The 13150-nt window shown below is 37.2% G+C and overlaps 1 protein-coding gene across 1 annotated transcript; it reads left to right on the top strand.

Moving 5' to 3' along the window:
* Positions 1 to 7047: 7047 nt before the first annotated feature.
* On the top strand, positions 7048 to 9858 carry LOC120959673 (segmentation protein even-skipped). Its single transcript, XM_040383265.2, has 3 exons — positions 7048 to 7583; positions 7924 to 8126; positions 8785 to 9858. Exons 1-3 carry the CDS (start codon positions 7457 to 7459, stop codon positions 9517 to 9519), a joined length of 1065 nt encoding a protein of 354 aa, XP_040239199.2. The 5' UTR covers positions 7048 to 7456; the 3' UTR covers positions 9520 to 9858.
* Positions 9859 to 13150: the final 3292 nt, after the last annotated feature.

The raw sequence follows: 13150 nt of genomic DNA, 5'->3' as shown, positions 1-13150 counted from the left end.
CAGTCCTACGTATGGGGGTTCAGTCCATCCGGGGCTTGAACCAATAACGGGCATGTTATTAAGTTGTACGACCAGATCGGCAATATTTTTTTAACTATTGTTTTATTACTCATTTTTTACTATTGTGATTTGTGTCTAGTCTAGCTAATCGCTGTTCTTGAGTAAAGCTTTTTGTTTTACAATATTTTTTAAGTTAACCTAGAAATTGAACGCTGAAAAGTATACTCGCTTTTGGCTCAACGTTGGAATTCTTTATGAAATTTTCTCATGACTATTCTGAAACCAGGGAATAACACAAATTGCAACTACTTCACACAGTGTGTCTAACAAGTATTCGTCTAGCAGAATATTGTACAGTGGCCGGCAAAATAAAGTGCGAACTACTAACAATTTTACATTTTTTACATTTTTTTCGTGAAAAAGTTTTTGTACTGCTTTATTTTTTGAAACATTGTTCGTGATATGCTTAAAAATGTGTAGTACCATAGCATGTCAATAATAAGAAATGCTTCAAGAAAAAATATGTTTTCCAAAATTGATCAAAAGCACTGTGCCAAAATAAAGTGCCCACTTTATTCATTTTACAGAAAATATTTTTCCGAACAAATGTGACATCAAAATTATCATTTATGTGCACTGGCATTCTTTACATGTTCGAGGATCTTTGGCGCGTTTTTTTTTTAATTTTTAAAGGTTTATCTACTTCTGCATCTAGTTTTTGCATCTGGTTCTTCTCAAGCGTTATCCAGAGAAGAACGTTCTTTGTTACACCAGTTGTATCCACCTTTGCACCTAGAATCTGCCACTGCCGCGGCCACAGCGCAACTGCCACAGCAAGTCCAGGGGTCGGCAAGCACGGCTCTCCATAACACTTTTTAAGGAAAATTTCTCAGAACTGGGGCTCAAAGTGCTTAAAGCTTGCAAGAATATATTACCCAATATCTTTTCCTATTAGTTTGAATCATTTTGTTTGATCAACTTTCCTCACTAAGCCCTAATAACATGATATCATGGTGTAACCATTACAAGTTATTTTGTTAATAGATCCTTATTTGAAATGGATTAATTATTTGATGTTCCCAAAGCCCAGATCTATGAACATACTGCGGCAATATTTCTGGATATGTCTGTTTATTTAAAAGGCTTTGCACGTATTTGCTCACAAAAACATTCTAAAATTAAGTTGAAATTATTGTTTATCCGTTTTGATATGCAAACAAGACCGAAAATGTTCCTGCAACAAGTAAACATGAAACAAATCGATTTGTTTCTTTTGCAACAAAAATGTTCCAGCAACATGAGTTTAATAGTTCGTCCATACGATTTGGATTTTACCGAAACATTTTCATAGACCCGGGACTAACCTAACTTGGCCACTCTTGGTGTTTGGTATTATTCAAATATTTTCGTAATAACTCACTAAATGTATTATATTTGATTTTTTGGACGTTAAACCACCGACAAACCGACGTGACACTTCGAACAAAATGAGCTTCAAAAGTTGTCTCCTTATTTCAAATGAAAATACGTTAAACACTAGCGCCATCTCTATAATGATTCGCTTACTACACAGGCACAGAGAAGAAACTGCTAAACCCCCTTTTTGTTTTTCTTCGCAAATTCCAATGCGTATTGTTTTATGTACTTCTCACATCTTTTGCATTGATTTGAAAACTTATAAAATGATTTTCCTGTGTGTTTTGTCCAATTATTCTCACAAAATCTTGCCTCACACTTCCTTCGCCATTTGTATTTAGAAAAGTTGTTTACATCGAAGCAGCAGTGAACAGAGCTTACTTTGACAGAAGTGTTCGCCTCACTGGTAAATGACAGTACTTTCGTGTGGGACACTTTTGTAACGCCAGTGTCACGTCGGTTTGTCGGTGGTTAAACTGCTCCTTTAGTTAGAATAACGGCCAAAGATGGCTGCTTAGTTGATAGTTTGACATACAATTGGTGTCAGTTAAATGTTCAAACGCTGATCAAACGAAGGAATAAGGTTGCCTGCATGTCCTTCAATCTGAATGAATCTTTTAAAATGGTTAGAATAGGTTAAGCTTAGGATTACGATATGATTTGTGCCATTATGCTCCGATGCATGACCTTTCCCGCCTTTAGTGCCTCTCTGGCCGCTCGAAGTGCAATTGAAACAACAGAAATGCATTAAATTTTAATCGAGTCACTAGCACATTCATAATAATAATAATAATATATTTAATTCATGTTTACGTAGTGTTTGGTCAGTGTAGATGATTCAAAGCCTAGATAGATGAACACTTTCTGCGAATACTCATCAAAGGAATTTTTCAGTTATTTAAGTGTATTGGTTGCTATTGCACTATTTTAATGCTCAATTTTTAGCAATACGTGTGAATTGAATGGGTTTTTACCAAACCTCATCATTAGTTTTACCAACTCATACCTATTGCGGCCATAATTCACCTTTTTTGTATTTTACTCAGTTAGACGAATATTTGTTAAACTCACTTTAGCTTTTGTTAAAGCTATCCATCCTCATAGAGCATAATTCAAACACCAAAATGCATAATAATAATCTCTTTGCAAAAAGGTAGATGCATACATTTTACTTCAGTTTGTTTTATTTTTTTCTCACAGTTCATCTCTATTTTATTTATTTATGACACTATTGTAAAATATGTCAGTGTCTCATTCTCCCAATTTTGTTCAGTTGGGTGTTAAGTGAGCAATTCAGTAGTTCAATGTGTACATTGATCTTTTGGTTGAACACAACAGGAAAAATGCAAGGACAACATTATACCGTAGCCAGGAAAAAGTATGAGATATTTTATTAACGGTTTAAACTACGTACCCTTATCGGTGTACTCACTTATCGGTATCCTATTTTTTCTAATTTTCTTTTGATCTATAGCCAGGAAAAAGTATGAGATATTTTAACAACGGTTTAAACGACGGTTGTATTACTTTTATGGTATACCGATACAGTGTACGTATTTAGCATACCGATACAGTATACGCTCGGTAATCCGCACCTTTTTAATCCGCCTACTCGATCATCCGCACCTCGACAATCTGCACTTTTGACAACTAAATTCATGAGGTGAACAGTTTTCTATCAAAAGTAGTGACCTATGATTTACCAAATCAGCACTCAATCAAGTGCGGATTACCGAGCATATACTGTACTTTTAACCTATTTTTTTCTTATTTACGTTTTATCTGAAGTGTTTTAGTTATTAAACATCTCTCGTAAATGTCACAGCGATTTTTTTTTTTCAAGATTTAATTTAATTGTATTTCTTTCAAACGTTACATAACCCACAAGAAATAAGAGTTATTTTTTGAATTTCACTGTAAAGTACCACGACCTTTGGGATATTTATTTCCGTTACGTGAGATTTTCGTTTAACAACGTGATGAGCGGTAACCAGGATCTCTTTAGCTGGAAACATTTCAATTAATTATGCATGGAACGATTCGCACGTTTGAGACATTTACACCTAGTCTACCTGACCGAGAAAGACTTTCTGGATTCTGCAGAAATCTTCGGTAATCTAATTTAAATACCTATACTACGGCCACTTTTAACCTTACTCGGCGTGATACATAAAAACACAACAAGTACAAAGCTAGCATAAGCAACAGCTAGGTATAGTTCGAATTGTTCATACCTTTAAATAGACACAAATGCGCATGCTTCAGAAAGAAAATAATTTTCTATGTACTTGTGCACAAACATGGCATTCAGTTCATAGTGCAGTAACAATGTGAAATGATGCTAGCCCCCCTATTCTCATGCAACGAAAAGCTTATCATGTGGACTGTTGTCGTAATATTCGAAGACGCGTGTTCTGAAATTTATTCTACATCATGATATGTTGTAAGTTAAGGTTCGGGTTTCTTTTTTAGACAACACTCTCAGACAACATAAAGACCATTTAAGATGTCGTTCATCTGCTCGGAGCGCGAAACATCATTAAATGCTGCTCCTGCCTACCATTTTTTAGCGTTTGATCAATATTAATTTTGCGTTTTATCACCCTCCGTGTGAGGTAAAACGCCGCTCGCTTCATATTTACGATCATTTTCCCGTGAGCTCTGTTTCGGGCAGGATTTTTTTTTCTCGTATCATTTTGTTTTCCTCGAAGGTTATAAGCATTTTTAGCTTCCCACAATATGGCTGTCATAGATCATAAGCGTAGACGATTTATTAGTAGATCATGCTCACTTTTTTCTCCAATAGCTTGAGCACTGTGTGTTTTTCCGTATTAACAAAAAATATCCTTTAATACTTTATAAGTTTGATGGTTCCCACTACCACCAAGGAACTTTAGTATGTGGTTTTTAGAAGATCGTTATGGCAATAAAACGCAAAATTGCACAAAATTTACTACTCTGCGCACTATGCTTTCATAATTAAGATGGGCGACTGTTTCCATGCGTATGTAGAATATGAGGTTGCAATCAATCGAGTTTTGATGAAACAAACACCCAATACTGTCCTAACTACTGGTGCTGTCGCCTCCGTTGGTTGTTTTTGTATGTTTACACACCACTGTTGTTGTTTATTGTGCTCTACTCCATGGTTTCATGCTGTGACACCACAAGGGTCCTTAGCAAAAGTTGCTTTCTTTTGTAGTCTGTTTTGAAAAAAAGAGTATGCGAAACTACCACTGCTGTTTTGCCATTCCTTCGGTCACCATTTGAATGACATGTATTGCTTAACCTTTCGGTAGCCATATAACTTAATTTTCATGCGGGTTCTAGGGACTAAGCACCTACTGAGCATAACGAAATCTTATTAACACCATGAACACCGACCAGCAACCGAACCACCCCGAGAGGCAAACAAAGCAGGGACACCGAAAAAGAACGAGAACCTTTTTCAAACGATAGCGGTTGTGGAGGCGGTTATTGGAACTAATTAAGCTGTATAAACATAAAAATATCATCCCAATCTTTTCGACAAGGTCGTGGCCGATTGAAACTTAACTACACTTCTGGTTTTTACCGTTGGCGTTTTCTGCCCTTGCCAGTTCGATATCGTTTATACTATGTACAATGAATTGCAGCAATTTTGGGCTTCGTATTTGCCAAATGGTTGCCCAAAATTTTACTGCTTCTAGGCCTCCCAGGTTTATAGCGTATATGCCGATGGTTAGTGGAAATTGTTATTGTTTTACATACCCACCCATCATAACATACAAAGTTTAAGCCTTTGCCAGAAAACCCAATCCTAAATGAATCCTTTGCTCTTTGATTATCAGTGCTTGCCTCTTTGTAAACATCAAAACTATTTGAACTTTAAACCATTAGAGCTATTTTGGTCCTGAGCTGTAAAAGATTCACCATAAATGCCTATGTTACGTGCCATGATCCATGTGACAGTTTGTTTTCTAGATAGGCTACATTGTTGAAGACTTATGTGAATAAAAGAAGATTTTAAAAACCATTATTAAATCAAACACATGAACAAAATCACAACAATAATAGTACCTCGAAGAGAAATGTGACATAAACTCATCAAATTTATTTTTCTATAGATATCAATAGATAGTTTAACAAGTTTGGTTTATAATTGAATGTATATCATCAATATCAATCAATATGAATAAATATTATATAAATGTATTATATCACTATAGCATAGTGTATATATCATTATAGTAATTCATCCCAATGAAGCGAATTTATTACAAATTGTATTCACATCAATTGCATTTTTATCAAATGGTAAAGGTTTCACGAATAGCATGTTATTTGACGGCATATAGCATCTACCTGTCAGGATAAATATTACCAAACAAAACTGAAAATGTATACCTTTACATATTTGAGGCAAAGAAGCAAATTCTCTAATGACGTCCTAAATGATCGTCCTTCCAGGTTTGCCTCGAAGCTTCGACCATTTATACCTAGGCAATCTAATGTCACGTACAACACGAAATATGCAGGGTCGGGTCCAATAAAATTACATATTTGTTTTAGCCATTGTTCGCCGATAATCGAAAGCATCCAATTCCAAACTTGTGGGCGTTAAACTGCACTCCCTGTATTTGTTTTTCTAATATTTTACCCGGTCGAGCATTCTAGCTTACTGTAAGGTTCGTTAGTTGCCGACCGGGGTAAGAAGCTTCATATCTTACTACCTTGGTTGGTAATTATTTACGTGCAGTAATGTTGTTTGTTTTGCGATTTGTATCTACCTGGCACAGCAAAGAATGAAACAATACTGTTACTAGTTCTGTAGCATGTAACCGTTTTATATCAATTTTCTTTCGTAATAATGTTCGATTATACAGCACATAAACGCCATCATCAACCATGCTCGAAAACTTACCCAAAATCATAAATTTCGCCAATATTTTAGCAGCTAGCGCGTACAACCATTCCCGAACCAAAAGGCGCCCGAAATGTTTCCAAAGGCGCATTGTTGTAGTACGATTATACAACGAAATGTTTCTTTTTTTCCCAAACACACGGCAACGCCAACGAACATCTCTGGGTGTGGATAACCTCAGCCCCGCGCATAGTATAACGCTTATGTACCTCGGTTCGTTATCTGTATTTAACTTCTTCCCTACATCTCCCCCTTGCCGTTCCCCAGTACTAGCTGATACGGTAGTAGCATGCATTCATGTACTGTTTCCACCTACATACATAGCTGCCTATGTCTTCGTTATTAATTTTGCAAACGTATCAAATAATTCGAGCATTCAAACGATTATATCCTATAAAAGCGGGCTCTCTAGCCAGCGTTGATGAAGGTGGTTTCGTTATAGGGTAGCGAAAAGTAGTACATAGCATATGATATTATGCTGTAATAATCGCAAAAGGATCATAATCCTTGCGGCAAACAATCTTATGTGACCGGACCGCTCACGTTTTTTTTATTCTTTGGCTGTTAGAGTTTGTGCAAACAGTAAGTTTTGTTGTAAATGTTGAAAATAGTTTTCATTCACTCTAAGACAACCATCACAATTTTAAATAAAATAATGTTAATCGTCCTTGCTACCTTTTTGGCGATCCAAAGGTAGCGTGCAACCGTGTTTTTCGTTTTCCCTTTGTTTCGTTTATTCGTATGAGAGAAAAATAGACTCCGCCCCATTTCTGGTCCGTACACACAGTGAACTATGGAGCTAAAACTGGTCAAATTACGGACCTTTCTTCGTTAAGATTTGACAATACATAAAAGGCATATATAGTGAGATGCTTTTTCTCAACAGCATCAGTACAAAACATTTGCTCGTCCGTGCGTGTCGCTCGGTGTATAAAATTATCTATAGATTTTAAAATCTGCTCACTATCGTTTGATCGGTTGTGTGTGCGTACAAGTGTTGTGTGGAAAATTTATGAACAAATCTATATTATCAATAAATGTATTGTTGCGAAAGTGAAGAACTCTAACAGTGAAGCATAGTGCAAACAAACAAACGAAAACACGGATCAATTGTTTGAAAACGCTTGTTTTGTGAAAATGCAAGGATTTAGAAATTACAGTATGGATGCACTGCAGCATCGCGAGACTAACGTCGGATTAGCGGTGGATCTAATGGCGCACCAATATAGTTCAAAAGCGTCTCCTCCATTATCCCCACTAAGCGGTAAGAATCAAGCAGAATCGCTTCCGGTCACACAGTCATTAGCTTTATAAACTAGACGAAATGGATTGCCGAAGATCAAAGTGGTCGCTAAGTGGATATTGCTAAACAAGCAACAATAAAGCTGCGGAAGTACTTTTGAGCATGTGTAAAAATGGTCTCATCATTCCGAAGAGCCTTTGCCTTTGCTGGCGGCAAGATCCGAGCCACTTGAACCTTGATAAGTGAGGTCACACGGATGCAACTGTCTCTAGTTATTCTGCTTTCTATCCGTGCGGCGTTTCCGGTTTTGTGTCACTTTATGTGCTAAAAATGCTAAAGCCGCTCTTCTGTTTCCTCTCAGATTGCAACAGTCCACCTTCTTCGGATCATGGAGGGAATAACCAGCAACCACCACTAGACCCATCTGTTCGTCGTTACCGAACCGCGTTTACGCGAGATCAGCTGGCCCGACTGGAAAAGGAGTTTTACAAAGAAAACTACGTCTCACGGCCACGTCGCTGTGAGTTGGCAGCTCAGCTCAATCTGCCCGAGTCCACCATAAAGGTTAGTATCGTGTTCCCAGGACCAATACAGGTCACTCGATACATTTGTTGTCTTGAGCAACCATCATATATAACGATTATAAAATTAATATAATTATCACCTGTCTTTGTGGCGATGCCGCTCCATTGCGCTTTGTCGGCTCATTAGACAGAAAAGTCAATAAAATAACACCATCCTTTCTTCGTCGGCTCCTTTGCCCATGATCACCAACATTATGATTATGAAGGATTCCTACGCATTCCGCTTGCTAATGAAATAAAATACGAAAATATAGTTGTTTGGATTGGAAAGATCGGTAGCACATTCCTCTCATGTTTTACTTTTTAGCATCGTCAATTCAACGTAGCACACTATACTACCCAATTTTTATTATTGTGTCGATGGCTACTGAAATGAAATAATTGTGCCCATTGTTGCCACTACATGCTTTCGAGAGGGTCTGATAAAAGGTGATAAAGGAGAAGTTTTACAGCTTGAAGGTGCTAATTGCGTCTACCGTATAGCTTTCTGCTTAAATTCCATTTCGGATTCAAACTGTCTTTGAATCCCGATGATTCACAATTTGCGCTGCTTTGTGGCTTTATTAAACCGTGAAACTCATCCTCAACGCCCTATGCTAATGGACCGTTTCTTTATTTGTTCACCCCTTCTCTTATAGGTATGGTTCCAGAACCGGCGAATGAAGGACAAAAGACAGCGAATTGCGGTTGCTTGGCCCTATGCTGCCGTCTACTCCGACCCTGCCTTTGCCGCTTCGATCCTGCAGGCAGCAGCCAACTCCGTCGGCATGCCGTACGGTTACCCACAGGCTCCTATGCTAACCCAGATGCCGGTCATTCCACCACCGGTAGTGCCGGGTGCAAACAGCATGTCAGCAAGTGCCCATGCCTTCACAGCCTACGGATACCCGCGCTACACACCATACCCGCTCCCACAGCGCACAACCGCTACTTCATTACCCGTCGCCCCCGGAACTGGACCGACGACTCCCGGAGTGTATTCAGCACCGAATTCTATGCTGGTTACTGGCAGTATGCCACCGTCGCCATATGCACCGCTCAGCATGTCTAAGTCGCAAACACCTCCGCAGGACACCGTCGGTACAGCACAGCATCAACTTCACCATCAAGGCCATAGCCCTGTAGCTTCGCCACATTCGGCGCTCTCTTTAAGCCCCGTGTCCGTGTCTAAGTTTGACACTTCCGCATCGACTTCCAACTCTAGTAATGCTAGCGTCAGTCCCGTCAAATCACTAAACGGGTCAACAAAGGGACTGTTACTTGCTGCCGCGGCCGCTGCGGCTGTTAACCAGTCTGTTTGCCCCCAGACAACATTGCTTCCTGTGACACCGGAGAAACCGAAACTGTTCAAGCCTTACAAATCTGAAGTGTAGACAAAGTTTGGAATACGGAAGCTCCTCGTGATGATGTGCTGATGGCCATAATTTAGCGTTTGTATCAAACGCGTCATAAAAGTGCACGGAATTATAACATATTGTACAACACTATGAAGCATTTAGTTGAAGTTTATCCTAGGAAGTGAAACTGTTCATTTATTTTATTAATTTATTGACATTATTGTAAGCATCTGTGAAGTAATAAGAGTATTGCAAGGTGTAGATATTGTATAGTTTATACTTATAACTCTGTATTTGAAATAATTCAAATGTATAGATCAATCTATTATGAATGGCCAGAAGAAAACAAAAACTTTTAAAGGTGCAAATGAAATAAGTTTTTATACAAAAACATCGCATTAAAAGTGTGCAGTTTTTAAAGTTTGTATTGTGAATCCGAAAACTTTTACATACCTATTTCTTTAATTTTGGTTTAATAATACCGATGACGAAGGCTTGCTATCCTAAAGCAACGGTCGGCAAATTTTGCGTCTAAAAGAGGCTAAATTTCTATAAAAACGTTCGAATAGTTCCACGTGAAAAACCAAATAGATAGATGACGGAGGGCGAACTAGGCGGTCGCCTGGGGCACCGTCGGTTTGGGGTAGATCCTCCGTAGATCGATAGTCTATTGTATCCAGTATCTATAGTATCGTTATCCAGCTGAGGCCTTAACTCGTCTTACCGCCTAGGGCCACTGATATTCTAAAACCTTCTTCTTTGGCACAACAACCGTTGTCGGTCAAGGCATGTCTGTACCACTAAGTGGGGATGGCTTTCAGTGACTTACTTGATTACACATAGCAGGATAGTCAAACCTACGTAAGGGGATTCGGCCCATTCGGGGCTTGAACCTATGACGGACATGTTGTTAAGTCCCAGCTTAACCAGCTGACTGGTCCGATTCTAAATCCACCAGTGGAAATATTTGATCGCTTAAGAGTTGCCATCTCGAAATCAAGGCACGCATGCGGCTCATGAGCCGTTCTTTGCCGATTGATATTCTAGACTAATTAGTCGGGACAAGAATGGTTGAGGTTGAAAATCTATGTGTATGGTAAAATCCATCTTGTTACTATCTGTGTGATTTTAATATATGAAATCATTCAAAATTTGCAATGAAGTCAGCTATAAAAACAATATGGCAGTATAGCACAGCCGCTTCAACACATGCCTAAACACATGAATAATTATAAGGTACACTTACAATTAGCAATAATTCAGCTTTAATAGCTGTAAACGGCGATGTTGATGGTTCAGTGGTGTAAATTATTCCGTTTTGTTTAACATACTGTGATTATTTTTTTTTATTTCTCACAAGGACGGCCTGGTTGGCCGTATCATTTACTGTGAATAATTTTACATAATCGAAAATTATTTTGCTGCACACTGTACTACAATTGGATTGTTTATTTTCTGTTTGGCTTCAATTAAGAATTTTTCATTGAGGGAGAGAGTCTCGTGATACGTTACAATTTGTTACAACGGAAAGGAGAGATTAAAATGTTTGTAATGTAAGGCAAAATAAAAATCATAATTATCGACTCACAAATGAATATTTGATGATTTTTCGCACGTACGCATTTGCACAATTATTGTTTTATTCTAATATAATTGAAACGGCTTAGCAGTAAGCTCGGAAGGAGATATTTTTATATTATGCCCCATTAACATCTGTTAAATCTGTTCCGTTTTAAATGAACTGAAGATGGACTGAAAAAGTGACCCAAAACTAATTTTGTAATTAATGATTGTTTCTTAAATGCTTTCAAAATCTTTTCGTTGTGTTTGCAATCTGTAAAATTATTTATTGAGGGCTTGCATCGTTGCGTTTTGTTAAAATAAATAAAAGGAGGTAGAGGGAAGGTTGATTAAAAAAAATAGCGATATTTCAATAGACCACTGCTTTTTTTTAATTAAATTCAAAATATCTTGAAGAATACAGTTTTTTGGTAATTAATAAAATGAAAACTTTTAATATAATTATTGACTCATGCAGTCTTTTCCCGTGTTAGGCGAATAATGCGTCCCGGACACATTCGTTAACTAAAATTTTAGCGTATGTCGAATATCAAAATATACTTGATAAAAAGTTATTTTTTATTTAATTTTGTACATATATGCAATTAATTACTTATTCCATACAATTCATGCAGAAAATTAGGTAAATTATGACTTTTAAGCGATTTCAAACATTCAGCAAACATGAAATTTATTTTGCATTAGCCGCGTTTCAATACGGCGTATTCTTCTAGAAAATATCTGTCAAACACACTTTTTCATTGGGGTAAGGAAAGTTTAGCAGCCTTCGGCGAATCTTTCAAGCAATCCAAGCACTTTATCGTATTTAAAGTTATTTTTACATATTTTCCTATATTCTATTGCTCCCTAGCCCAAGCGGTAGTTAGATTATGATAATTGTACCCAACGAAGATTCGTGGTGTGTGAATATGAATATGAATATTGGCGAATCTGTTTTTGCAGTTGTTTCTGGTTGAAGGGGAAAGATTCGCAAACTAAGATTAGGTTTGTGAAAACGTATTTATTTCTAATTGCCGGAGAAAATTGTACTGATTGGACAACTGAGCTGTTAGAATTAAAAATTCGCGTATCTCGAGTGTCGGGTAGCTAGGGGAAAGACTGTATATGATCTACATTTTAATAATACAGAAAAGATTAAAAAAGGCAATAAAAATGCTTCTTATTAAGAGTTAGTTCTTACAGAATCTCAAAAGAATAAATATAGTGTACGTTTATGTCTTAATCTATTACAATGAAAGCGGGAATTTATATTCTACTTCTACTTCTACTTCTTAATATCCTTTATCGTCTTTATTGTGAATAATAGTGCCAATACATAAATTCTTACATTATTACAAACATTCAATTGCTTAAAAATTAAACATATTTACAACGCTTTGTTTTAGAGGTTTCAATTAATCGCATGAGCAATATAATGAAATATACCGCATCCACCCTAGACCGGTGTTGATTGCGCATGTAAACACGTCATCCATGCTCGGAGGGTGCAATAGAAACTTCAATTGGCACCGGAATAAAAGGTTTGGTTTGTTCACCCGTTGAAATCCCTCTTAACGCACCTTACACAGCTAGTTAAGCAAAAGAAGGGTTTGTCTTCATCGGGTTTACTCCCTGTGGGAAAAACTAATGCCTATTGTTAACAAGTGAACAATTTACACCCTATGCTTTGCTACGTTGGATTACCTATCATTCTCTGCCCAAAACATATGTTTATTTTCCTAAAGCTTTCATCATAGTGTGGGTAACCGTTTTGTTTACACTACCACCACACAAAAAATAATAACAAGATAATTGGACGATGTAACGTAAATGATTTGAATATGCCAATAGCATACACGATAAATGGGGATTTGTTTCAGACACTCTTATACAATCCTTGAAATTTATCAATGTAATAGTTAATTCGCTACTAGCACCAATTGAAAGGAAACAAAAATCCACGAAAATAATTTAAATGTGTAAATATGGCCTAGATAGTAGATATTACTATAATACCTAGCATGTTAATATTGTTTTATTGTTTATATTGCAAGTTTGAAAGCATGTTTGTAGGCAACATTTAGTTGATATTTATTGATATTGATAT

This window comes from Anopheles coluzzii, chromosome 3 (assembly GCF_943734685.1).
Source record: "Anopheles coluzzii chromosome 3, AcolN3, whole genome shotgun sequence".
Taxonomy (NCBI): Eukaryota; Metazoa; Arthropoda; class Insecta; order Diptera; family Culicidae; genus Anopheles; species Anopheles coluzzii.
This window is presented reverse-complemented; position numbering and strand designations above follow the sequence as displayed.

Bases quoted from the DNA above. Each gene is read 5' to 3' on its own strand.
- LOC120959673 (XM_040383265.2), top strand. From the start codon at position 7,457: ATGCAAGGATTTAGAAATTACAGTATGGATGCACTGCAGCATCGCGAG. The intron at 7,584-7,923 runs GTAAGAATCAAG...GTTTCCTCTCAG, and splicing joins TCCATTATCCCCACTAAGCG to ATTGCAACAGTCCACCTTCT. The intron at 8,127-8,784 runs GTTAGTATCGTG...CTTCTCTTATAG, and splicing joins TGCCCGAGTCCACCATAAAG to GTATGGTTCCAGAACCGGCG.